Raw genomic sequence first — 26,204 nt, forward strand, 5'->3', positions numbered from 1 at the left:
ATTTTGGAGCCACGGATTAACACATCCTTTTCTGCCAGCTGAGATAAAAATACAGGAGCAAAGGACAGAGCCGCTGGACAGACAGACCGTTCTTGTGGGCATCACTGCTGCTGCCACCGCCGCTGGTCCAGCCCAGCAAGCGGGCGTTCCGCGCTGAAAGCAGCACTGGCAGGAGCTAGAACAAGAGTTTCTCTGTTCTCAGCTCCCGCAGGAAGCCCTCCACAGGGCCCCTCGCTCGAGCAGGCAGAGCAGGCAGCAGTGCGCCTGAGGCATGGCCATTTGCATAATGCACAATATCGAGCAGTCCAGGCTGCCGGGCCTCTTCCTCTTCTGCAGCAAAACAAAGGCATTTTCTCCAAAAGCTGACAAACGGCCCCATCAGAAGCGATCGCGTCCACACCAGTCATCAGCTGCTCCCAGAAGATGTTCACAGAGGAACAAACTGGGAGGACAGAGCAGGGATGGCCCAAAACATACCCATCTCCTATTTTCAGCTAGAGGAAAGCGCATTGCTCCTCTGCCCTCGGCCTGGCACTGTCAGGAAGGGAACCACTTCCATTTTAACACCCAGTGACTCTATTTCTCTAGCAGCTGGAGACTCTGGCCAAGCTCAGGGCCGCGCTGCTCTCCCTGTAGGCTGCGTAAGGTAGTAACAAAGGAATGTTTCAGCCCCTTCACACACTGAGCAGATCAGACAATATGAAGAAGGTAGAAGTGACTTAAGTGGTTAAGCAAAGTGTCCAGGTTCACTCAGGAAGCCCGGGAAGTGTTGGAAACTTGTCCCAGATTTCCTAATTTTCAGTCCAGGGTGTCATCAGGCAACCTTCCTCTAAAAATTGAAAGGTTCTAAAGGAACCACACACATACCTTTTTTTTTTTTTTTTTTTTTTTTTGCTGAAGTTCTCTGAGGAACAGGTCCAAATCAAACAGCTAACGACAGCTGCCACCCAAAGCTCCGTGAGCACAGCAGAGGTTGTGGGAAGATGGGAGCTATGTGTGCTCAGGGAGTACGGCTGAGGCAGCAGGTGGAAACCCCAGGGCAATGACAGCCCGTTACTGGGAGCAGAGTTAGTTCATCCCGGCTCTGGGAAGGTGCCATGGCATTTAGAAGTGACGCAGCTGTGAGTAAGGATGAGACAGGGATGGCAGGCAGGGAAAGAATCTCAGTGGAAAATATGCAAGAATGACATTGAAGATACACAACAGGGGGTGAAGGAATAAAAGACAGTATGTGAATGAGAAGGCAACTGGTGGAGGAGGAGCAGACCAGGCACACATATCTGGGACGCACGCAGCTCCAAAGTGATCGATAGCCAGAGCTCCCTTGTACGGGCAAGATGTTTTGTGCAGCAGGACTGCGCAGCCATTGACCACTGAGTGACAGGTTTGCGCAGGTTCGGGGGGGGGCTGTTTGGAAATGGCACCCTGGAGGCAAGAGGGACAGAACAAAGTTCAGGCTGTGTTACCTGATGACGTCGGAGACTACGTCTGTCCATGAACATCAACTTCAGCTCTGCGCAGAAGGGGCTGCTGCAGACAGCGGTCTGTCACAAGATATTGAGAGGTCAAATAAGAATCACATGCTTCCTTAACAGGCTAAAGCATATGCGTAACTTCACAGATTATAAAAGCTGTTGTCTTCCCATGTTCTCGTGCTATGACTGTCAAATTATTAATAAAAGGCCATGTTTGGTACTAAATTAAGAAGCTGCAGTACCTGAAACGTATCCTGTGTGCTAGTTAAATAACTGCTGCCTCCACAAACCAGAATAACAGAAACTCCTGTACACAAGGGTTTTCACATTTGCAATCACCCTGACTGAAAATCTGTTCAGTGCCACACTGCTGGGTTTCAAGACTGTGCAGACAAACCGTCCCCCGCCAGCTTCACCCTGGCACCTTTCACTGGAGTTCCTTAACCTCTGATAATCGTAACGGGTAAGACTTTTTCTTCCCTCTTCAACACCGTGTAACATCACCTGCCACACGGGACTTAACTGTTCTCTTCAAAGCCCCATACCACGGCACAGGGCCAACACAACAAGGACACCAAGGGTTCACCTCCCCAGCGGGCACTGCCAAGGCCCTGTACCCTGTCCTGTCCCTGTACCACAGGGCTACAAAGGCAGGAGGGGGAAGGCTCAGCGCCCACACAGGCACTGCCAAGGCCCTGTACCGCTGAGCACAGGCAGGCCGTGGGCTCAGCCCTCGAAACAGGCTGGGCTGGCTTACCGTACCAGCGGAGGCCAGGCGGGAGTGGCTCCGGTGCCCCTTTCGCTCTCCAGACGGACCCAGGCCCAAGACCCCCGGTCCCACAGCGCGCTTCGCGCCTCAGAGCCGCCGCCTCGAGAAAAGGCTGAGAGCGCATGCGCGAACAGCCCCTTTGGCCCCGGGGCGGGCAGCCTCTGCGCATGCGCGATACAGCCCCTACGCAGGCGCCGCGGGAGGCTAATTCTCTCGGCAGCCTGTGACTAATGTCACGCCGGTAGAGCTGCGCCTGCGCACTGGAAGCCGAGAGGGCGGTGGCCCCTCCCACACACGTGTCCCTTCCACCGGCACGGCACTGCGCATGCGCCCGTCCGTTGAGCGCCTCCTCGGAAGCCGGCCGTTGGCGGAGCGCGCGTGCGCGTCCTGGGGGCGGGCCCTGAGGAGCGAGGCGGGCGGGGGGGAGGAGGGTGGTCGGCGCGCGGTGGCTGTGCCCGCGCAAGCGCAGAAGCGCGCGGGGTGGTCTCGCGCGGGAGCCGGTGGGGAACGGGGGACGACGACGATAGGGGGCGGTCCTTCCGGCCCCTCACTTCCGGCCCTGGCGCTGCGGCGGACGGTGTGGCAGCGCCGCTCGGCCCGCTCCGCTCCGCTCCCGCCCGCCCCGCCGCCGCCCGCCCCCCTTTCCCTCATGCAACGCCGCGACGATCCCTCCGCCCGCTTAGGCCGGGGACCGGGCCCCGGCGGTGCCCGGCAAGGGGCGCCTCCACCACGGCGGCCGCCCCGTGGCGGTGGGGGCCGCGGAGCCGCCGCCGCCGCCGCCACCGGGGCGCAACCTCCGCCGCTTCTGCCACCCAGCGCTACGGCCGCCGCTTCGGCCGCTCAGGCCCCCGCCGCCGCCCCTACTCCGCTGCTGCCCGGGGCCGCTGTCAAGATGGAGCCCGAGAACAAGTACCTGCCCGAGCTGATGGCCGAGAAGGACAGCCTCGACCCGTCCTTCACGCACGCCATGCAGCTCCTCACAGCAGGTACCGGGGGCTGGGCAGGGCGGGACCCCCGGGTAGCGCCCCCACCACCAGCACCAACCCTTCTTCCCCCGTTCTCGGTGGGGCGGGCAGGGTCGGAGGCAGCTCCTAGTAAACGCTTTGGGAGAGGAGGAAAGGGGAGAGGGGGACACCCCCCCCCCCCGGGGTGGCTGAGGCGGCGGGGGGGGGCAGCTCCCGGCCGCCCCGGGTGAAGCGGCGGGGGCGGGGAGGGAGGGGGGAGCGACCGTTGTGCCGACCCGTTCTGGCTCCCCTGCCCGGTATGAGATGCGACCCCCGGGGTTTTGAAGATTAGATATTTCTTTTATTTAATCTCTGTTCAGTCCCGTGCTTAATCCAGGGTCTGGGCCGGATTAAACGCAGAGCCAGAACTTTCTTTTTCAATCGGGGTGTGCGGTCGTACTGGCCCTTTTCATCCCTGGGGAGGGAGGGGACCAAAGAGAACGGTAAAACCTGGGGTTTTCCATGTAGCGTCTGCTTGAGTCCCCGTGAGGCATGGTTTGTGATCTCTTTGATTTTCCACTCTGGTAATCTGTATTAGAGCTTGTTTCATGCTTCTGATGAACCTAAATAGGGAATGGAAATGGCAGTCTTTGTTCTGTGCCCAGACTAGCCTTCTCCTTCCCCATCACCACTGTCCAATCGCCTGGCAGCTCTGATTTCTCCATATCTCCACAGTGCAGCTGCTGCACCCGCGTTCAGTGCCTCTATCAAGTAGATTCAGCTGCCTCAAGACACTGTAGTCAGCTTAAAAATTGGAACGAGTTAAAATATTTGCTGCCACTTACAGCTTTATGTGCGTGTAGTAGAGAGCTGGGAGGTACCCGGTGTGAGCATATACTCAGATTTGATCTGCAGATGAGCAGAGTGTTTAGCTCTCTGGTACTTATCATTCTGCTTTTAAATGATTTTTTTTTTTTTTAGGTCTTTCAAACATATAGTATTGCCATAGTTGGTGCAGTGCTAGAGATTTTATTAGCTCCTCCTTTAATGTAGGAAATAATTCTTAAGAATTGCTGCCTCCCATTGTGCAAGTAACTGAGGTATATCGTCATGGGTAACTTGGCATCACTCGCGGACATCTTGATCTAAATAAATTAGTTTTATAATCCGATTTGTCATCAATTTAATGTTTTTCATTAATAAAACCCTTTAGCCAGCTGATGCTTGACAGCTCAGTGATAATGCCTTCCAGTGAAATGAAACCTAAGGAGTTTGCTAATTCCCACACAAAGAACAGCGTTCTCAGCCCACTTAGTAAAGCTTCGTTCACTGAGTGGTGTAACAAGGATTTATGAGGTTTTTTTCATTAATTTAAAAATTGCTGATAGTAGACTGCAGCTTTGTGAGACTTAAAATTGTTCATTGGAAGAGCGCCAGATGCTTCCTGCTTGCTTTGGATATTTTGAAAATTGCTGTCCTTTGGGAGCATTCACTAGCAGTTCAAATTCAGGACCATCTGAGCAGAAAGCTCATGAGAAAGAATCTGAAATAAAACGGTGGTTTTAGGCGACTACATCTTTTTGCGCAGATGACCCCAAACTGATCTGGATTCCTCAGAATTTCTCTACTGCTGTGGCACCCTTTGGGGATGTCATGTTGGAGACGCTGCTGTAAAGCTTACTTTGAAATTTAGGTCTGGGCCAAAGATTATAATGCATACAGCCAGCACAACTTAAGCAAAATGAGTTCCAGACAAAGAAATGACTGATTATTGTATGTCAGCAGTATTCCTATTCCAACCTTTTTTCAGGAGTGGAAGTTGCTTGTCCTGCCTGCCTCTGGGAGGGAATCCTGCAGGACTTCTGCATTGAAACTAAGACTTCTTCTTTAAAAACAATATGTAAAACTAGTCTAAAATACTTTTGTGGTTCTAAAGCTGCTTAGCATTTCTGGAGAAAATTTGCATTATTTAGGAGTAAGATGAAGAGCAAGAGTGAGTAATACCGATTCTTGAACAATGTACTGTGTGACGAAAAGGTAGTAAAGCAGCTAGATTTTAGGGTTCTGTTACCTAGCACCCTGAACAGAAACTGAAAATTGGGATTTCTTGCACCTTGGAACATGATCCACGTTTCCTCATTCCTGTGGTTCAGAGTCTGTGTGACCTTCTTCTTCCATAGGAGCAAGAAAACCCTTTTTCCTCACTTTGATTTATGCCCTCCATCTGCTGCGGGGAGGGCGGGAGGAGATGCTGGTGTTTTGAAAGGCACAGTCCTCTCTGCTTGCATGCATTGGGAATACAGGATACGTCCACCAATGTGTTAGTTGGGCGTAGGGTTTTTTTCCAAATTCTTGTGGTAATCTTAGCTATTTTTATTTCATGGAGAAACTCCAAGTGAAAAGAGCTGGTCATCTCTGAGCTTCCTATGCTGCAAACAGATATGTGAGCTATGTCATTCCACTAGCAAGTCTCTATATAGCTAGCATCTAGTTGATCCTTACATTAAATGCAGCCCTTTACATCCCCAGAAGTGTGGAGCGTTGAGGAGGGATGGAGGCGGGTGGATTCAGAGCAGCAGGTAGGGTGTTAGAGCAGGATCCATGGAGGGAGGGAGTGCCGAGCAATTGGAGTTGGAGCATTGCAAAGCAGGGAGCAGCTTGAGGTGTTGGAGGACTCCTTGACAGAATCCCCAGCTGACCGTGCTGGTCCTCGTGCCAGGTTCATTCAATCTGTGTGTATTCCAAGGAAGGGAAAAGGGCTGTATGGGAAAGTCGGATGGGCGGTTGCCTCGCTGGAGTGCCTTGCCAAGAAACCAAATAGTGGGATTAGAGATGGGCTGAGGTCATGGGGGTGATGAGAAACTGTATGTAACCCAGGGCAGTAGAATGTCATGAAGCTTGCTTTGTGTGGAGTTAAGACTGTCCTGAAATGGAGATAATCTAAATTTCTGTGTTTCCAAGTATATCCCCTACCTCCCAAAGGAGCTGTAACTGCCGCCTTAAACTTGTGCCCAGATGTCGCAGACTGTAATATGCTAATACTGTTTCACTGTTGCATTTTTAAATGTATATATTGCTAAGCCATGCCAACATTATTAGATGCTGATGCTAGCCTGCCTGTCACTGCTGTGACTCTGCCTCCTCCCACTCCTTTGCCAGGAGCCTCTACTACCTGTGCCATTTCTCATAGCTCACCTCCAGGCTTTCTCTCCTCCCTGCCTCATGCTTGAGCAGTGTTTCTTTTCTTCCCCATGCCCCCCTTCTCCCTGTGCTAGTGGCAGTCCCCTCCCATCTCAGCAAAGCTCCAAAGCAGAGCTGTCTGTGTATGAATCCCAGCATACAGGCTGGAGGGTGGGGGGGTGTATTTCAGCAGAAAGCCGAGGGAGGGAAATGGTGGGGTTAGGCTTGCCAAATTCTGCAGCTTCCACTATTGGCAGAGTCCATCCAGGAACAGGTCCCTGCTTCCTCTCCTCTGAAATCAAACCAGCTGGTGAGCAGTAGTGTAGGAGAGGGGGCTCTGCTTTCTTCCAGAGGCTCCCATTCCCAAACTCTTTTGGGGTTTTGGTGGTTTTTTGTTGTTTTTTGGGCATGGGGTCAGTATTATCATACTGTTAAGATAATACTCTCAGTATTAGGAATAAACAGAATGTGTCTCTGCTTACAGAGCACAGGTGTGCTGCAGGACAGTGTTTAATGTGGGTTTTTTTGTTAAGGAGGAGCTTGGGCTTAGATCAGGAGTAGCACTGTGGCTGCTTAGCCTCCTCCTTGTGAAGCAGCGGTGTTACCAACCCCCTTTACCTACCCCTTAGGATTTCTTCTGAGACAATGCAATCACTGCCCCACATGAAGTCCTGGAAACCACTGCCACACATGCCGCCAGACTGCTGACATTCCCCGTGGCAAGAAGGTAACCTTCTGCTGCACCTCTGACACGGCTTTAAAAAATCAGCACTGAAATGAGGCATGCTTAATCCCTCAAGGTATACGTACGCTTCTCCTTCATATCAGTAAGTGGTCTGACAAACTGCTACCACTCATCAGTTCATTCAGTACTGCTTCATGTTGCGTAGCTAATATGCCAGAATGCATACAGATAACGCTGGAATCCGGAGCAGTAGGACACGTCACAAGTGGCATGTTTTTAGTTCTTCTTCACACCTATTTCCAGACTTGGAGTTTGTTCTGAAGGTGTGAAGGGGACTGCTAGGTCACCCGCGCTGACCTGAATTGCAGAAGCTAGAGAACTTACGAGTTATTCTGCTGTGCAGGGCTTTTTCTTCTATGTTTTGTGTTTCATTTGAAGACGTGGTGATGGTGGATCCGATGCTTTTTTTAGCAAATGGTTAATTATTTGTTGCCCTTACAGACCCATTCCCAGATGTTGTTGCTACTGTTGCAGGAGGCAGAATGGATTTTGCTTTGTGATTGATGTGAACTGTGATTCACTGGTTTGCAGAGGCTTACATCTGATTGTGTTGTGTTTTGGCAAGGTAGAAGATGCCTCTGGGTAGTTTAATTTATATCAAGAAAGTTTTAGGGTGCTTTTATTCTTGATGTGTGTGTAGAAAACACTTCTTGTTAATATGCAGAATGCATTTTCAGAAATTCACTTACTGTTTTTGGAGAACCAAAATGTTTGAGAAGTAATCGCATTGTGTTATAGGGTCTAAAGCTATGTCTAACCAGCGATAAGGCCACCAGTGCAATCTTTAGTTTCCAAATCTTGATTGTCTAATCTATTCTTATAGCTAAAATTAAAAAAACTGCATAAAACTAACCAAGGCAGGCATCTCTCTTGCTTATGTTATAGATTTGACAGTGCTTGAACTTCCAGGTTTTTTACTTTTGCATAGTGTCTTCAGAAAATAATTTCTTTTTAAATCAAAAATCAAGCTATCTTTTTCAAAGCGATTAGATCCGGTAATTTTTTTTTAAACTAAGGAGTCATGGTAACACTTTTGTAAGGGAGCCAAGGTGCTGTTGCAAGTAGGAATACAAAATTTAGGCTTCTTTTCATAATTATGCAACACAATCTCCAAGTTCTATATTTAGATCTCTAAACTAAAAACCAGTTTATATCACTGTGTCCATAACTGAAAAGTTAAAATGTCGATCATTTGATCATGTTTTCTTAAGGTTTGGGTTTTTTTGGTTGCACATCTAGTTGCTTCACTTCCTTGTGGTCTGCACCATTTGAAAGATGCTTCTCAGCCCATGAGGCTGTGGTTGCCTGTCCAGTCAGAAGGATGATGGTAACCCATTGTTCCTATTTCTGTTTGGATGATACGAGAATATTACTAGGTGGATAATATGTCAAGTATCTGATATGCCAATATTCTGAAACTGTAAACATGAACATTTAGTCTAAAGCATATAGTTTCTGACATGGACAGAAATCACAGGAAACACAAGATACTGCAGCTGCCCTCTTTAAATTCTGGTAATGACTAAGCAGTCTTCAGTTTCAGTTTTGTCTTGCAGCTTTAATCCAGTTATGTGTATAATCTTGTGAAAGTGTCTCTCTTTCCCCTGAGATGTGAGAAGTTGTATTTAGAGCACTTTCGACTCAGAAGAGATAAATATAGTTCTTGGGTTTGCTGATGAAATGGCACAATTTAACTTTTAAGGAAGGGTCATGCTCCTCCCCTGATAAGCATCTGTAAATAATAATTTGTGATGGCTATGCATGGTGTGAACGATATTTTTTTTTTTTTTTGGTTGGACCAAAGAGTGCATAATGGTTTATTATCAGTAATTTGGGATTGTTAATAATGGATTGGCTCCAAATTTGGGGGAACTTGTCGCCTAGTTGTTGGCCATTAAATAAAAATTGTACATGACTGGACATCTCTGGAAAAGAAAAGCCAGTCAGCTATGGGCTGCATTCTTTTGAAAAATGTTGGGTGTTTTTCTTGTACAAGGGAAAGTGCATTAATGACTATAAGAACCTATGCTAGAAGTGCCTGCCTTGGAGATGATCTTCAGTCTTCTCCATTTGGGTCAGCTTTTATGAGGTGACTGTCTCCTGCCATCTCTCAGTGAAAGTTTAATTTCTAGGCAGATTTGAGAAGGTATTTGTGTACTAGTTCCTAATTGGCCTAACTTAATGACCTACTTCCAGAAGGTTATTTGGACTTTGTTCCAGATCCCCCTCAGGCTACAGCATGCCTTCAGTTCAGTCAGGCCACCCCAGTGTTTTTCCAAGACTCTGTAATTCACAATATACAACTAAAAATGAGAATCTTATTTTGAGGTACAGAAATTTGTAGTTGCGTTGCCTGAATCAAGTTAAGGACTTCTGACACTCACTTTTATGGCTCTGTGCCTGAGGCTTACAACTTAAAACCCAACTTATGAATTGCTTGTGTGATAAAGATGCATTCATTTAATGAAATGAAGCTTATAAGAATTTCATAAGCCAGACTACACTCTAGTGTGTCACTTATTCGAGCTTCTGTTTATTAGGAATGTTTTCAACCTAACTGAAATTCACAGTGTCAGTATGTGTTGGCACCACTAATTAAATTACAAATTTAAAATAGTGCATCAGTTTGAATGATAAAAACTTGCCTGATTTGCTGATGGCTGCTGCATTTTAGCAAGCATATACATTTATTGTAGTTGGGGCTGGTTTCTTGGTAGGTTTAGGAGTCTACACGTGGGTACTGCATTCACGGTGGAGGCATGAGGTTGGGGACTGATAGAGGAAGGCACAGCAGAAGTGATACACGGAACTGTACTTGCAGTTTCCTACTCTTATTTGTTGAAGTTATTTGTAGGGCATTCTCTGCTGTTTTTTCTTATTTTTGTTCATTATCCTGGTTTTGGCCTTCTGGAATCCCTAGATGTGAAGGGAGGAAGAGGCAAGCTGGGCTAGCACTAAAGAGGTGGCCTGTCTATCCAGATTCCATTAATGCAATTATGTGTTCATATATTGACAGAGAATGAGGGTGTTATGTCCTGTCATAATTCCGACTTTAAAAATGATGCTTGTTTGAGGAATATAAGCAGCCCTATTTTTATCTTGTTTAGAAATTGAAAAAATTCAGAAGGGTGAAACAACAAAGAAGGATGAGGAAGAGAACTACCTGGATTTATTTTCCCACAAGAATATGAAACTGAAAGAACGAGTTCTGATACCTGTCAAACAGTACCCCAAGGTGAGGGCCAGAAAATAGCTTACTGAATCTCTGTGATTTGCTTATTTTCTATGGATTTTATGGCTGACTTTTAGAGATAGTAGCTGTCAAAGTGTCATCAGGAGTTATGCCAGTGTTCCACTATCGCTACGGAATTTTTCCTATGCAAGCTTGCAGGATCTTATTTCTAATATATTACATTTCTAGAATGTCTTGGGATAAAGCTAAATAGTGATGCATAGTTGTGATCTTTTATTACTAGAATAGACACTTTCATATGTAGAGCTTTGTGTTTTACAGTTAAGAATTCATTTAACTCTTAAGACTTGCTGCCTGTAAAACTACTGGAGAGTAGATGTTAGAATTAAACGCTTACCATGGGTTAATATAGCTTGATTTTCTGGTGGAGCATTTTTTTCATGAAAAGAATGTTCTGGAACTTAAATTTTCCTGTGCATTTTTTGGTCTGTATTTTTTGGTGAGGTGAAGAGAAAATGGAGTGGCTAAATTTTTTGTCAGCCAGCATAACATTCAGAAAAGCTTTTGTTAAGGCTAATGAGCTCTGGAGCTAATTTTTTTTTTCTTTTTTTCTTAATTTACAGTTCAACTTTGTTGGAAAGATTTTGGGACCTCAAGGCAACACCATCAAGAGACTTCAGGAAGAAACTGGTGCTAAGATATCTGTGCTTGGGAAGGGTTCAATGCGAGATAAAGCAAAGGTGAGGGCATCACCCTTGAAAACATATATTAATGCCTTTGATAGTGCTGTGACACGTTGTGGTTCTCAAAGCATTTTATAAAAGATTAAACCATTAAAATGCAAACGCAAAGGTGGTAGAAAGTCACCCTTCCAAAATTACTCTGTGCGTGTTGGGAGCAATCTTGATTGGGGCAGAAGTGTGATGCATGTTTTCTTTATGAGCATAACTTAGAGACTAGTCATCTTTTGATATCCTGTACCCTTGGATGCAGAGATAGTTTATATGAAAGGTGAAGTATAAAGTTTGTAAAATAAGAATTAATTCCAGCTACTCTGTGAAAAGTCATTCGCTAAAGGAATATATTAACCCTCCAGAAAAAGAAGGCAGGGGGGTGTCACAAAGTGCCAGGAGGAAAAATTAAAAGAATTTTTTTTCTCCCTGCTTACTCCCAAAACCGAGCTAACAGTCAACAGAACTGTAACTTAATTCAGCTTTTTACTTTAGCAGCATGAAAAGCTTTTACACTTCTAGCTTATTTGTAGCTTCTTAAAGCCACCTGAATAACACAGATGTCTAAGAGCAGAGTTAAAGATCAAGCTTGTTTGAGGCATTAGACTTCACTAGGTGGTAAAGAGCACCTCAGGCAGAAAGGTATTGTAGAAAAGGAGGAACACTGCTTGCATATGCTTAATCTTTTGGATAAAAGGTGGCTGGCATCAATGCATTAGCAAAAATATCAGTCACCTGAAAAGGCAGCTATAAAAAGATGGAAGGTGTAGATTGCATGTGGCTTTTTATAAAACCCTATGCTCATGTATGCTGTTATGACCTGTGTCCAGGGATGGCCAAAATGCTTTTACAGACATTTCCTGTTCAGGTGTAGAAAAACAGATAGAAGAAAATTAGTTTCTCTGCATCTTATTTAGTTTTAGGAATCGCTAATCTGCTTTGTTGCAGGAGGAAGAACTGCGTAAAGGGGGAGATCCTAAATATGCTCATCTAAATATGGATTTGCATGTCTTCATTGAAGTTTTTGGACCCCCTTGTGAAGCGTATGCTCTGATGGCTCATGCCATGGAAGAAGTCAAGAAGTTCCTCGTTCCGGTTTGTATGCTGATGTTGTTTTCTTTTTGAAGGGTGTAGATGGGTTGTGAATCTGGCTATAAGGATGGGTAAGATTTGCACAGTGTAAGGCTCACACTACAGGTATTGGTGTAGTTGAGGAAGCCTGGAGTATTACATATGTATGTGGCAGCTTAAGATGACCCCATTAATCTGGTGTGAAGGCATGTGTTATTCCACTAACCATAATTAGAAAGACATACACTTACAGGGCAATTGTATAGAACGCTTGGAGTAGGTATTTCTCTCCCAGTATTAGCTGTGGACACTGGGGTGGGTGGGTAGCTTGTATAGCTTCATGTGTCAGTTTTAGTGGGAGAATAAGTTTAGCCATGCCTGGCATGGAAGAGACTTCTCAGATGGGTTCCTCTGACTTAGAACTATGGCATAGAAATCTGGCTAGAAAACTTCATTGGCCAGATCAGAAACTGTAAGTGCGGAGGTGTTTGCTCTGCTCTGAAGGAGTGGTGTGAGGATGAGGAGGGTGACTGCCTAGGCAGCTCAGTAGTAGTATTCAGTGTTGTAGCTAGTTTCTGAGACACATCTGTTAAATCAGTATTTCTGTTGTGTTTAAAAGTGTATGATGTGAAGGAACCTCTGTGCTCATCAGGTGTTTATACAGATGACACTTAGCTGTTTGTGGGTGTCTATTACTGGTGAACCTTGTAAGACCTTTATGGTCAACTTCATGTCAGTTTTGTGCCTGTTAGAGTATTGACTCCAAGAACTGCAGAATTTGAAGGAGTCTTCTGCATGTTACTAAAATGATAGTGTTAATTGCTAAAGTAGGAAAAAAAAAACCAAAATGGAAAAGAAGCACACAGTGCTCCCTGCTTCTGGCTAGCTCAGCCTGTAATTCAGAGACCTGGCAGGTAGAGAGCTGAATATACCCTGGCACCATGTTCCACAGCTGAGACTGGGAGCTCAGATGTTCTGCCTGAAATACCAGGGGCGGGTGGAACCCAAGAGCAGTGGGTAGTAGGGAAGTGTGGAAAAGCGTGTGGGTACTGTGTGATTTCTGTGAGTCTGACACTGAGAGGAGGAGAGATTGCTATGTGGAGTGTCTTTGAAGGAAAGAGGTCATCTTCAAGGAGCCCCTGGGATGTATAAAACCTCAAGCTTGCTAAAGCAAGCGTGCAGCCTTGCTATTTCAAGTGTCTTATCTATTGCTGCCTTCAAACAATGTGTTAAACTTCTGAAAATTGACAGAGAAGTCACTATGGAAGCCAGCAGTGCTCTGAAGACACATCTGGTAGGAGACTCCTTGCTTTGTGGTGTTGCCATGGCATCATGAAGATCCTCGATGCGAGGCCCAGCCTGCCTGTGTGTTGAGGGGAGGGGTGGGGTACAATGACTTCTGCGGGGTCACCAGAGATCTGTACTAATTCCTGAAGCTAGATACCCTGAGGTGATAAAAATGCATGGAGCCAGACATGTACTGTGTTCCTAAGGATTTGAAAAGACAGCTTGGATTTGCAAATGGGTGTTTACTCTTTGTCAGGCTGCATCCTATCCTGTTCCTTCAGTGTGTTGGGAACACAGCAGTATTTTACGTTATGTGGGCTCACTGTCAGCCACTTGCCTTTAAGTGGGAGCTGTAAGGTGCTTGAGGTAAGATATGGCTTGCCTGACTTCACCTCTGAACTGTCCAACACTTGCAAATAAATCTTGCTGACATCCCTGGGATGCTGGACATCAGATACCTTCAGAAGCCCTATGAGAGAGGTTCTCTTCCCAGGGACCAGCTATAGTGCTCACTGCAGCTCCTGGACATGCAAGTGGTGTGCCGTTCTTGGCCGGTTTGGAGAAGGCTGGCAGTTTTTCCCTGCTGTCTGCTGAGCAAATCCTGGTAAAACTAACCAGCAGATTTTAATTTGGGACTATCAGGTTATTTTTATTCCAGCACAGTAGCCTGTGATATCCCGGAGCGCAGACTGGCTAGTTAGCTATTCTTTGGAGTTGACTCTTTCCCCTCTTTAGGATATGATGGATGATATCTGTCAGGAGCAATTCTTGGAGCTCTCCTATCTGAATGGCGTACCAGAGCCAACTCGTGGCCGAGGAGTCCCTGTGCGGGGAAGGGGAGCAGCTCCACCACCGCCTCCACCTGTTCCAAGGTATCTTTCCCAAAAGCACAGACCTAGAAATGCTGGATCTTGCTCAGAGTTGTCCTGCCAGATGAGTTTAAGCTACTTGTTCTTGCACATCAGCTGTTGGCCTTGACCTTGGCTTTTGGCCAAGGCTTTCTAGCCTTGTGTTGCAGGCTTGCTTTTAGCAAGCTGGCATCGAATGTTTTGTATGTTTTGAGATGTAATCTAGTGGAGTGGATGTTTTCTGTATTATTTTTGATGTCTGAAATCAGCAGCTTCATAAAGTAACCTTTCAAAAATTGGCCTGCAAAATCACGTGTAGATAGATGTGTCGTGTTTGCTTCAGCCTTCAGCAGAATAAGCGTTTTCAGTTTAAACTGACCGTCCTTTGAAAGTTATAGCGTGGCATTATTCTGTCATTGCTGTCAAGGCATTGGGATAAATTGGCGATAAAGCTCTGTTACCATAGTTCTTGCTTCACTACCTATTTCATCGGGGAAAGTCTTTACTTCTGAGTGTTTAGCCCAGAAGTGTCCCTGCCTATCATCATTGATCTTTACAGTCCTGGAGGTCTGGCAGTCATTGCAAGTTAGTGATAGAGGGTTATTTAAAATGAACTCTGAGAAATTGCTTGCCTGAAGTTCTGTATCAGATTTATTTCTTTGTCTGTACAACATCTAATGCAGTAGAGTTCTCATCCCAGAAGAGGTTTTTGTAAATCCTGCAATACAACAATATTAACGATTCTTGTGCTTTCGTTCCTGATAAAGAATTCATGGCTTAGTTAATAGTGACTGTATTTATTTATCAAGCTATTGCATTTTAAAGTAGGTGTAAGACACGCATGCAGTGCCCTCAGTATTCAGCACATGAGCAGTACAGCAGTAGCTGTTCACAATCCTTTTTATCTCCTTTGCAGGGGGCGTGGTGTTGGTCCTCCCCCTCCTCCTCCTCCTCCTCGGGGGGCCCTTGTGCGAGGAGCCCCGGTTCGGGGTGCCATTGCTAGGGGAGCTGCTGTAGCCCGCGGAGTACCTCCTCCCCCAGCAGTACGGGGTGCTCCCGCACCCAGAGCGCGTGCAGCCGGAATTCAGAGAATACCGCTTCCTCCTCCTCCTGCACCAGAAACCTATGAGGAATATGTAAGAAACTATATATCTTTGGGTTTTTTTTAATTCCAGCTAGCTGACCATGTATTAGATGCTCAACATAATTGAAATAAGGGCTAACAACACTAAGATTGCTCTAGAGAAGCGACCACCAGTGCAAACACTGGTATGGTGCTGGGTGTGACCTGCTCTGCCTCTTTAGTCCTCAAAGGAGGGAACTGCTAGTGTCCTAAATACAGGGTAAGGGGTGTTTTTTATAAAACTGAAATGTGCCCCCAAGACTGAAGTTTGCCGTAACTGTCAGTGCATGGTAGAAAAACTACATCACAAAGATTGATGTAGTTCACATCACATTCTCTTCCTGCAAGAGAATTGTTTGAGCAAGAAACACCAAATGTTTCTTACTTCCCCTAAAATCCTTAAAGTAAATATGTGAATGAACATGATGATGCTTCAAGTCATATAACTAAGCACCACCCTCCTGCCAAGCTTATCTTAGCATCTGTGCTCTTGGTATTCTAAAGGAAAAACAAGACAACTGTTTTCGATGCACAACAGCATTTTCAGGAATCATCACAAATATTCATACATCTAAAAAGTCTGTTTCTGCTCTCAGTAAAATTTCTTGAGTTTTTCCACTGAAACCAATCCTAAGTTAATAGGTTGCTTTTTGTCTACCTGTGAATCTGTGGTTTGGATAACACAGTTACAGGCCTCCTGGCACATGGATTTTTACCGCAGACAAACTGCAGCCTTGGACATGTAAAAGACTTTCAAATGTGTTGTAAATATTAGTATAGTTCATTCCTCCCAAGCCACAGGACACAAGCAGATCTTAGCCACCTATGTCTTATGATTGAGCTCCTTACCTGCAGCAGGCAAGGATTCACAGACACCTCTGAAAGCTGCTGTAGCCTGAATTCAGTTTTCCCATTACTCTTGGTCAGGCATTAACCTTTGGTCCTTCCATTAACGCCGTTTATGTCGTCATCTGTTTCAGGGCTATGATGATGCATATGCAGACCAGAGCTATGAGGGGTATGAAGGCTACTACAGCCAGGGCCAAGGGTAAGTTTGCTTGTCTCCTATCTGTTACTGAGAAAATTATGCATGATATTTTTTTCTTTTTTCTTTTCTTTTAAGGGAATGGAAACACTCATTTCTGAGTTTGAGCTGTAGGGAAAGTGCCCTATTCTGCTGGAATCCAGGAGTGCCTGGGAAATAACTTCTGGGAGTGTCCCAGTGTCCTTGACAATTCTGTAAAAGCAGTGATCAGACACACCACAGCCATGAGCAATATTGGGCATCTTTGCTTTTCAAGTGTTTGTGCAAGTTGTGTCAGTTTAGGAGTACGATTTCAGCACTGTATGTAACCACCATAATTACTCTTCCAGGGACACAGAATACTATGATTATGGACACGGGGAGGCACAGGAAACCTATGAAGCTTATGGTATGTCTGGGAATACTGTTCTCTTGACAGGGAAGGGGCTGCACATAGTTGGGAATTGCCTGCAGCAGTTGCACATAGTTGGGAATTGCTTGTGGTCGACCAGCTGTTTTCCAGTGCCACTCCACGCTCTGAGCAAAAACTTACTGAGAACCTCAAGCAGTTTTCATGGTCGAATATTTATACCCTACAGATTATCCAGGTCTAAACAACCAAAGGCGTTCTGTGTCTTTTAGATTCTTATCTAGCTTGATTGTCTCAAAGGTGACGCTTTTAAAATTCCATTTTTTAACTATGGAAATATCTTTTAATTTCCTTGTAGCTTTAGAATATTTTAAGGGTTCTGGATTTCCACCCACAGCACTACTTTTGCTGCAGTCTGGTGTTCACGGATTATATTTTGTTGAGCTGGATGAGTGCATGGTTCCATCTGCTTCCTTATCCTCAAAAACCCGCTAGCTGATACTGACTCTGCACTATATATTTGCTTGAAAAATGGATTTTAATGTCATATGAAGGCCTCCCTTTGATTAGGTGGAACAATTTTGGTCAATATGACTTGCAGGTAGTCTATGAAGTGCAGCCAATTTGAATTATGTAAAGCTATCAGCTTAGGCTAGACTGAGGGGTGTGGGAGACCAATTTAACCACAACTTTGTAAACCACCAACTGTTGAAAACAATAGGCCTTATATCTGAGGTGCTGGCAATAAAAGATTGGGTGGCTGCATTTATTTTTTTTTAAGCTAGTTCATATATCCAAGCTTATGAATGGCATCTGCATGTGGCAATGACTAAGATTCATTTTTCTCTCTCTGTAAACAAGCTGAACTATAAACAGTTACAAAACCTATACAGTGAGCTGCTTAATGGCATGGAAATATGCTGTATTGAAAGCAGTCCCTTTAGCAGATCATCAGTTGCCTGAAGGCGTGAATGAATGCAGGTAGTGACGATAGTGATGAGCTGGAGGGGCTTTCTGGGATCCTCAGGAGCTAGGAATCCCCTATGCCATGTCATGCTGGTATTAGGGAAGCAGAGTTGTTAATACCTGGCTGTCTCCTGTGTGGGCCTTGGACGTTCCCTGCTCTGGGCTTAAGTTGTGAGAAGTTCAAATTCAGGTGCCTAACCAGGGATGCTTTTCCAGTCTAAGATGCATTTGAATAGACAGATGCTGTCAGTAACATTGGCTATCTTTCCTGCCTTCAATGGCTTGGTTTGTTGCCTGCGTTAGTCACGCAGCACAAAGAGGCTTTTGTGCCTCCTACTTGGTAGGAGAGCGGTTGTGTTGTCTGGGATATGAAGGCCAAAACGCTCATTGTATACTTGGCATGAAGTTGCCACAGCTAATCTGTTTATCCACAGTAATTTCCTTTGGTCTCTGCTTTCATGAAAACAGAATTAGAGAAATAAATTGTTGAGCCAGGCTGGAGACAGTTTTGAGAAAATGGGAATGTGCTCCATGGTGGTAGGAACAGGCTCGGCTGTCTTCCGGGCTTCAGACACTCGCTTTCATAAACTGGTGACCCTGGAGAGAATGGCAGGCATGCAAGTATGAATGCTGCAAGCAGAAGCCATAATGAAAGCTGAGCTTGGATATTTGGGGGATATAGCTTGGGGACAATGGGAATGCAAACTTCATTTGCTTCGGTGGTGGTTGTACGTAGCAGAAGGGTTTGGGCTGTCCTGTCGAGTTCCCGTCAGCTGTTAATGCTGGTACAGCACTAGCAAGTGATGTCTTCTCCGAAGAGGTGAGCAGATGCTATGCGAGCTGCGGCTGTGAATTTTCCTGTATTCACGGAGGGGAAGGAACAGCAAGTCACAGTCAGAAAGCAGACTGGTGTCTGGAAGTTCAGTCGGACGTGCTGCTTTCCTACAGCAGCGTAGGGACTTAATTACTTTAGCACAATTATCCAGGAGCTGCCTTGCTTGGTGCCTGGGAAGGAGAGAAGCACTACCTGTAGCAGTCCCCCCAGCCAGACCCCAGGGTTATAGATGATGCTGGCCGCCAGCCCGAGGGGCCGTGACTGCTGCGACCTTCGCCACGGCTGGCTGCCAGAGCTGCCCCGTGAATTGGCTTCAGCTCTGCGGAAATTAATTACTCCTAAAAGGCACTGGGTTTGTCCAAGTCGGCACTTAGCTAGGCTGTCGGAGCTGCAGGCTTCCTGCGCAAATGTTTTTTTTTCCCCGTGATGTCAGAAGATGTGCTGCAAAGGAGAGGTTTTGGTGGACCGTGGGGCATTTTGCAGACCGGTTTTGGGGTGAAACGGCTGTGAAGATGCCCCGTGCCTCTGTGTCGACTCCGGAGGGGGAGCCAGCTCCGCCGCTCCCTCCGTGCCCCTTCCCTGGCAGCACTCCGCCGTCCTTGACGTATCCCTCTCTTTTCCGCAGGGCAAGATGACTGGAACGGAACCAGGCCCTCCCTGAAGGCCCCGCCGGCCAGGCCAGTGAAGGGGGCCTACAGAGAGCACCCATACGGACGTTATTAAAAAACAAACATGAGGGAAAAATATCAGTTATGAGCAAACAGTTGTTACTGATTCTTGTATCTCCCGGGATTCCCGTTGCTTTACCCACACCAGACAAGTAATTGTCTAACTGTTTTTCTTCGTGGCCCTTTTTCTCCCACTCCATCCTCACCCTGCATTCTGGCTTCTGTACGTAGTATTTTAAAATGAGTTAAATAGATTTAGAGGACCGACTTTAATTTTTTTTTTTTTAAGTGTGTAGATGGCTTTTCTTTCTTTGTTGTTTAGATAAACACAACTGTACCTTTTTTAATAAAAAAAAAGTTGAGTTAAAAATGTTAGTTTCAAAAGTGACATGCTTTGCTTAGCAGTTATGAAATTAAGGTTTTGTTAACCTTTCAAGTTTGGTTTTAAGGAACCCATAAAAGTTGTAGTTGCAGAATCCCAAAGTAGGCTACATTTCAAAATTCAGGGCTGTTTTTAAGAATTAAAATCATAATGTAACGGTAGTAGCTGCCACCGTTTAAAAGTAACCTCAGATGTCAAACGTTCCTTAAAAGCAGATTGCTGGTGAATCTTAAGTTTAAATTTTAATACAAAGGATCCTCAAACAAATTAAATAGCATTTTTTAAAGGTAATTGACTTAAAAGAAAAAAAATTAGGTTTGTAAAATTGACTTTTCTTATGTGGGTTTTGAAATCTAGCCCCGAACATGCGGTGTTGAGAGATGCTTGGGAAGCAGATTTTCCAGTGTAAAGGGGTTCTTAGTTTGGTTCTGTATGAAGAACTTTTAAGGGAAAAAACAAATTAAAGCATGGCTCTAATTGCCCAGTGTTTGATATTAGAAAACAGAGTATTATTACGTGAGTAGGTCTGAACTCTGTAAAATTACAGTCTTCTCATTTTTATAGTGCTTGGGGCAGATAATGCAGTGCAAGTTTAAAACTGACAAAATTGTCAATATTAGCAATCCCATTGACTTGTTCAAGTGTATCTCAACACTAGCTTTGCATAAAAAGGGACACTGCAGCTGAAAAAATGAGGAAAAATTTCACTTTGTACATAGGATAAAGTCCTAATTGGATTTGTACACTGTCCTCCCACTCTGTTCTTGAAGATTAAATGCTACATGTGTAAGTCTGCCTAAATAGGTAGCTAAAACTTGTCAAAATGTCTGCCGCAGTTTGTCAATAAAGTTTAGTCCTTTTTTAATCAAAGTAAATGTGATGAATTGTCATTTTTTTGTTGAGCAATAAAATAGCTATTTTTTTTTTCAAATAAATTTAAATTAATGCTAAAGCTAATTGTCTTTTTAAAACATGGAGACATTCTAAAAATGGTGGTTTTTGTAATTCTCACAAAAAGTTTATCAAGCTCATTGAACGAGCTTAATTTTTTTAAAAAAAGAAAGAAAAATTGTTTTTCACCCCCTGGAAGTTGCTGAAAGCAGTTTGATCCTGGACTATGGCAGAAATCTGACTTCAGTCTGCTGGAAAGCGTTTACGGTTCTTTGCTGAATTACTGATTCAGATTTCAGGTGGCCTCGCAGAGTATTCCAGGCTGCAGGCTCCAGATTGAGTCTGAAATGGCTGGTTTAAACGTAGCGTGACAAAATGAATGCTGAAAAATCCAAGGCTTAGCTGCCACCAGGAGGAGAAGGAAGCTTGCTTTCTGCTTTATGTAAACACCCCTAACCCCCTCGGCTAAGATGATGCCCTTCCTATTTTACGGTAGCCTTTACTTGGAAAGCCACTTAAAAATGTGTCTTTGTTTGAGGAGGGTGCTGCAGTTGCTCCTCATATCCTTCTGAGAGGGTGTGTATGCATAGATATATAATATAATAGTTTAAAGTAAACTGCTGCTTAGACAGACATGAAAAATGGTTTGTATTTCCCATCTGCAAAATTAATCTGGCATTCTAGGGGGAGAGAATTAAACTGCTCGGGGGTGAAAAATAGAGCATTAGGAACCAAACTGCTTGTAGCAGTGCATGATTGAGGGGAATACTTTAAAACAAAAAGTTGTATTTGTAGATTGTTATTAAAGTGTAAATAACTGAATTTTCAACAATGGTTTGGAGTCAGCTTTCAGGGCATAATGTCTTGCTTGATGAAAAGATCACCCTATACCCCCCTTTTAAAGGAAAATTATCGCAGGAGAATCAGGATGTGTAAAGCTAACATGCATCGCAAAACCCAAAAGGTAACCTAAATGTCTGATTTTAATAGCACATTTCTCTTTTACATAAACTGTGACGGCAACTTGCATAAACTTTATTGAAACAATTCTTCAGATGTTAATTTTAATGTAAAAATTTGCAAAAAATGTTTAAAATAAACATTTAAAAAAAACCACATGCTTCTGCATAAATTAGCAATAACTTTAATAATGTGCCCTTTGAAAATGCACTGTAATGTAATGTGGGCAAAAAGGAATCGGCAAGCTTAAATATCAAAAGATGTAAAATGACAACGAATATAGATAGTCCTGCTACTGCCAAAAAAAAAAAAATTCTGCTCAGTTATTTAAAAATGTAAAATGATGGCCCTTTTTAGACCCCAGTATTTATATTTACTGTGAAATGTTCAAAGCTCAGCTTAAGTTGCATGTTTTCCTTCCTGTGTAATTGCATGCAGGACTCTTTTTCTTTTGATTTGTGCTCACATTAAGGAGACTCACAAATGTCTTCAATTTGCAGGAGTCAAGAGTACATCGCTGTGAATCACTTGGGTGAAGATGAGCAGGGGCAACAAGAAGTGGGTAAGTTTGTTTATTTTTGCAACCCGTTGCAAGTTACTAACATGTTTTGTGTGGGAGGGGGGGGGCGGCACCATCTGAGCTGCTAAATTGAAGCCATTCTTTATATACCCACAAATAAATTACTCTTGTGAAAGGCCAGTTACATGACTGACACTCTTGCAGAGGTCATGGTGTGGAGGAGGCTTCGGTATGTACCTGCCTAGAGCTCTCCCACCGAGATCCCATGGAGAAGGAGGTTTAAGTGGATTTGAGGAGAGAGGGAAACGTAAGGAGATCTGTCTCTGGGAGCTGATTCCCGGCTGAGATGCTGGCCTTCGTGGGAGCACTCTGGGCAGCAGGGTAGCGATGAAGTTGTTGTTACCCCCTGCTCTAGAAAGAGAGCAGCTCAAGGAACGGCTCAGTAGGAATTCCTATAGGAGTCCATGATGCATCAAAATTATTTGCAGATTTTAGACCAGATGCTGCCCAGCTAGGCCTTGCTAGTTCTACCCCTTCCACCCCCATCGATGGGCTCTGAAGTGTGATCTGCCTGCTGGCTGTTCTTTTTTTTTTATGGCTTTTTGTCTGATGTCATTGCTGGAGACAGCTCGGGCAGCGGCCCTGCCAGCCCGGCTGGGACACGTTCAGCTCGGAGCCCCGCAGGGCTGCACGCCTGGCATCAGCGAGCGAACACCCTGAGCCCCCGGGAGGGGTGATGGACCCCCAGCACCTTTGGGTGCTGGTGGGGATCAGCACCCACAGTGGCGGGGCTCCCTCTGGTGGCTGCTCTGGCCCCACTGACGTGCTCGTTCTCCAATAAATACCTTCATAAATGCACGCCGGTGCTTGCCAAACCGAGTGGTACCTTGGCTGGGGAGATAATCACGCATCAGTGGAGTGACCTGCTTACACAGCAAGGACACATCTCCCCCCAGGCCCAAAGGCAGCAGCCGTAAGCGTTTCCTTTGGGGACGGCTAATCGCTTTCTCTCAAATCTCGAGATCACTGAAAGTCTGAGCTCCATAAATAAAAGAACAAAGAAATAAACCCTTGCAATGCTGAAGGAGTCTAATGGCTTCAAAAGACAACTGTGAAAAGCCCTGGGCATAGGACATTGAAGGACATAATTCTCATTTTATATGGAATTGTAAAGCTACCAAACGAGCTTCTCTTATCTTAGGAGTATTGGGAACAAGAAAGCGGTGATATGTGGAAATGCTGCAACAGAGTGAGATTGCCCTCAATTCTTTGACTTTCGCTTGAAAATTGGATCCATAGTTTTCTGCTAGGGAAATCATAACATGTCTGGATTTGTGGCCTGTTTATCAAATGCATCTTCATTTACAATGTAATTGAAACATCAATTTATACGGTGTTGTACCAATCTTTCCCATTTCTTTCTTAATAGGCACAGCTTTTATATCAAGTGGAAAAGATTTGATAGAGATCATCTATTATGATGCAGTTTTTTACCAGTAGAAGTGGATCTTGTGACACTGCCTTTGGAGTAATACAGCTTGCTTGTGCATTGCATTTGTTGCATGTTTATGTGAAAGATTTTAATGTTATGGAGGAATGTAAATCTTAATATATTGAAATAACTGTATATGCTAAAAGTATTTTGAAATCATGCCCTGCATCAAACATCTTCCTCCCTCTCATAGCATTACTACATTCAGATTTTAGCCTAGAGTCTGCAAAAGCTAATTTGAGATCCCAAAATAGCCATCAGCATCGGATGTGTCTCTCAAAGATGCTCTAATTAGCCAGACGTTCCGGGGGTGATACAGGACTTGCTGAAATTTGTGAGGGGTAGAGATTCCTTTGAGTACTGAAGTCTGAGTCACCTAAATAACCTTCCCTTTTATACTGGCATGTAGCCACTGGAGGTGGTATTCTGCTGGCTGTGAGCTAACAACCGCCAGTGATCTTTCATCCCCCGATTTCCCCAAAGGACTAATCCACATCTTATTATTTGTAGGATTTTGGTAAAGGCCATAATCAAGATAAAGGCCCCCATTGTGCTTGGTACTGTACAGTGTGATATACAGCAGCAGTCACGTCTCCTCTGTGGAAGTGTTTCCCAACAATACTGTTCTTTTCAAGAGAAGCTTGGCTCTAGAAACATCTTCCTGCTGCAGAGTGCTCTGTGTCCCAGCAGTCCCATCTTCTCTGGCCCTTGCTCTGAGTGGCCACAGCTTCTTCAGCCTCTAGTCCAGCCCTTTGGTATAAATACTCCGGCTGGCCTTGCTTGGAGCTGGTACAAACCTGGACTTTACACTTCCCCGGTGAGGTCTCACCATGCATAGCAGTTCATAGCCGGTATCTTGGACAGCAACAGGAGTGTGAAACTGAGCTTGCAGGAAAAACACTCCAACTGGTATTGCAGAGATATCCCCAGCAGCTTTTCCTGGAAAGAGACTGTCATACCCTGCCTGTTCCTTAACCCTGGTTTCAAGTTGCTGTTCGGATTATTAAATAAAGCAAATGGCTACAGGCTTTGTTTTATAACTTACCTATGGTATTTTTATGTTTAACTTAAAACACTGTGCTTTCAGTAAGGCAAAGACATTACCTTGATAGGGCCCTCTGTAAAATTCCCTATTTGGTAAGTTGGGTTTAAGAGCACAGCTGGATTCCCTGTTCGGCTGTTAAAGCAGATGATTCTTTTTGTACAGAATGAGTTTTTAAATTTGTATGAGAGCATCTGTCACAAACAGAGCCAAGAAAAACAATTTAAATGTGCATGTCTTCCCTTCCTCAACCCATGCCGCTGCTCTCCTAAAGAACACTTGGGCAGAGGGTGATTCCTGCAGCCTGTGATAGACCCTCCAAATGGCCCCAGAGGAGGAGAGACCAGCTGTGACCCGTCCGCTGGGAGATGCAGAGGAGAACAGGCGGTGTTGCAAACACAGCTCTTCTCTCAGCTGTGAGGAACAAGTACATATGGTGCTTTTGGGGAGGAAGACAGGGCTTAGGGAAATTCTTCTTTAATTGATAAACCTATAACATCTTGGATGAGATGTTGGACACATGCCCCATTTGTAAGCTTTGAGGGGGAGGAATTTCTGCAGGCTAGTCAGGGCCCATGGGAACTCCCATCTCGAATGTAGATGTTACTCCTCTTTTTCTACTCAGGAAGCTCAGTTCCTTTGAGCACAGAACAGAAACCTTTGCTGTTATTGCTCAGTTGAGCCTTCCATTGCTACCATATGTTTTAATAGAAATGTTTGTTTCCATGCTCATTTTGCTCCTTTTGCAAAGTGGGATGAATCTCCGACGAGCTGATTTCAGATCTGATAAAGGAGCACCGCTGAGATGCCGTTCGCTTTACTGTGGCTGGGAAATAGGAACCTGCCAGCTCTTGGTGAGTGTTGGAGAACACCGGAGCCTCCCTTGGCTGCCGCAACCCCTGGAGAGCAGCAACTGTGTGTTGGAGTACTGAAATATAAAGTGTTTTCCAACGAAGCTGTTACTTTTACCGCTGGCTTTAGAACCAAATACGACCAAAGGCTTGTACGCGCTGTTACAGATGCAAACCTGTTTTTAACCTGACATCGGTGCCTCCTACCTGTTACCTTTATGGTTGTTCCTGGAAGACTTTGTTAAAACCGCAGGTGTCTGGATACTCCTGGTTTTTGATGGCTCTGCACAATGTAGGTTTCAAAACCAGTAAGAAATGAAAGATTGGCCCTGTGAAAGTTCATTAATGTTAGAGCTGGTTTTGCCTCCAGCCTAGGCAGGGGTGGTTCTCCGGATTGTATAATGCTCCATCTGTACTGAAGCATCAAACCACCCACAAGTTAGGGAAATCGATGAGAAATCCTGCAAGTGGTTGGTAAAGATGGTGAAAACTGATCAAGGTGAATCACAGCATTAAAATAACTTGTATAGGAAACTGGCAAGCTCTTCTGTGCCTGGTATTTAAAGAGAAGTGTTCAACAGATGTTGAAAGTGATTAGTCATTCCCGATAATAAAGGCCTAACGTTGAAAAATTTTTTTTTTTTTTTGGCTTTCAGAGGCGTGAGGTTTTTCTCTCGTTTCTCTTCCTGCTGCAGCGTTGCCGTTTACGGGAAGATGGAGTTGGGGGAGGTTTGTTGACGCAGGGTGGGCGATGGGGGGTTCCAGCCGTACCTCAAAATGCCCCAAGTGCTTCGGTGCCTACTCCGGTGGGCGGGGGCGAGGGAGGGCGTGGCCGCG

At 45.0% G+C, this 26,204-nt stretch overlaps 1 protein-coding gene across 2 annotated transcripts; it reads left to right on the forward strand.

Annotated features, from left to right (window-relative positions):
- Positions 1–2,554: 2,554 nt before the first annotated feature.
- Positions 2,555–26,001, forward strand: KHDRBS1 (KH RNA binding domain containing, signal transduction associated 1). Of its 2 annotated transcripts, XR_011328043.1 has the most exons (10): positions 2,555–3,230; positions 10,221–10,348; positions 10,930–11,046; positions 11,986–12,132; positions 14,131–14,267; positions 15,160–15,379; positions 16,347–16,414; positions 16,741–16,799; positions 19,187–22,024; positions 23,412–26,001. XR_011328043.1 is itself a non-coding variant. In XM_069802966.1 (9 exons), exons 1-9 carry the CDS (start codon positions 2,570–2,572, stop codon positions 19,282–19,284), a joined length of 1,635 nt encoding a protein of 544 aa, XP_069659067.1. In that variant the 5' UTR covers positions 2,555–2,569; the 3' UTR covers positions 19,285–26,001. The 2 variants fall into 2 exon arrangements, 1 of the variants encoding a protein (XP_069659067.1); XM_069802966.1 differs by having other exon boundaries at positions 19,187–26,001.
- The last annotated feature ends 203 nt before the right edge of the window (positions 26,002–26,204 follow it).

This window comes from Haliaeetus albicilla, chromosome 16 (assembly GCF_947461875.1).
Source record: "Haliaeetus albicilla chromosome 16, bHalAlb1.1, whole genome shotgun sequence".
Lineage (NCBI taxonomy): Eukaryota > Metazoa > Chordata > Aves > Accipitriformes > Accipitridae > Haliaeetus > Haliaeetus albicilla.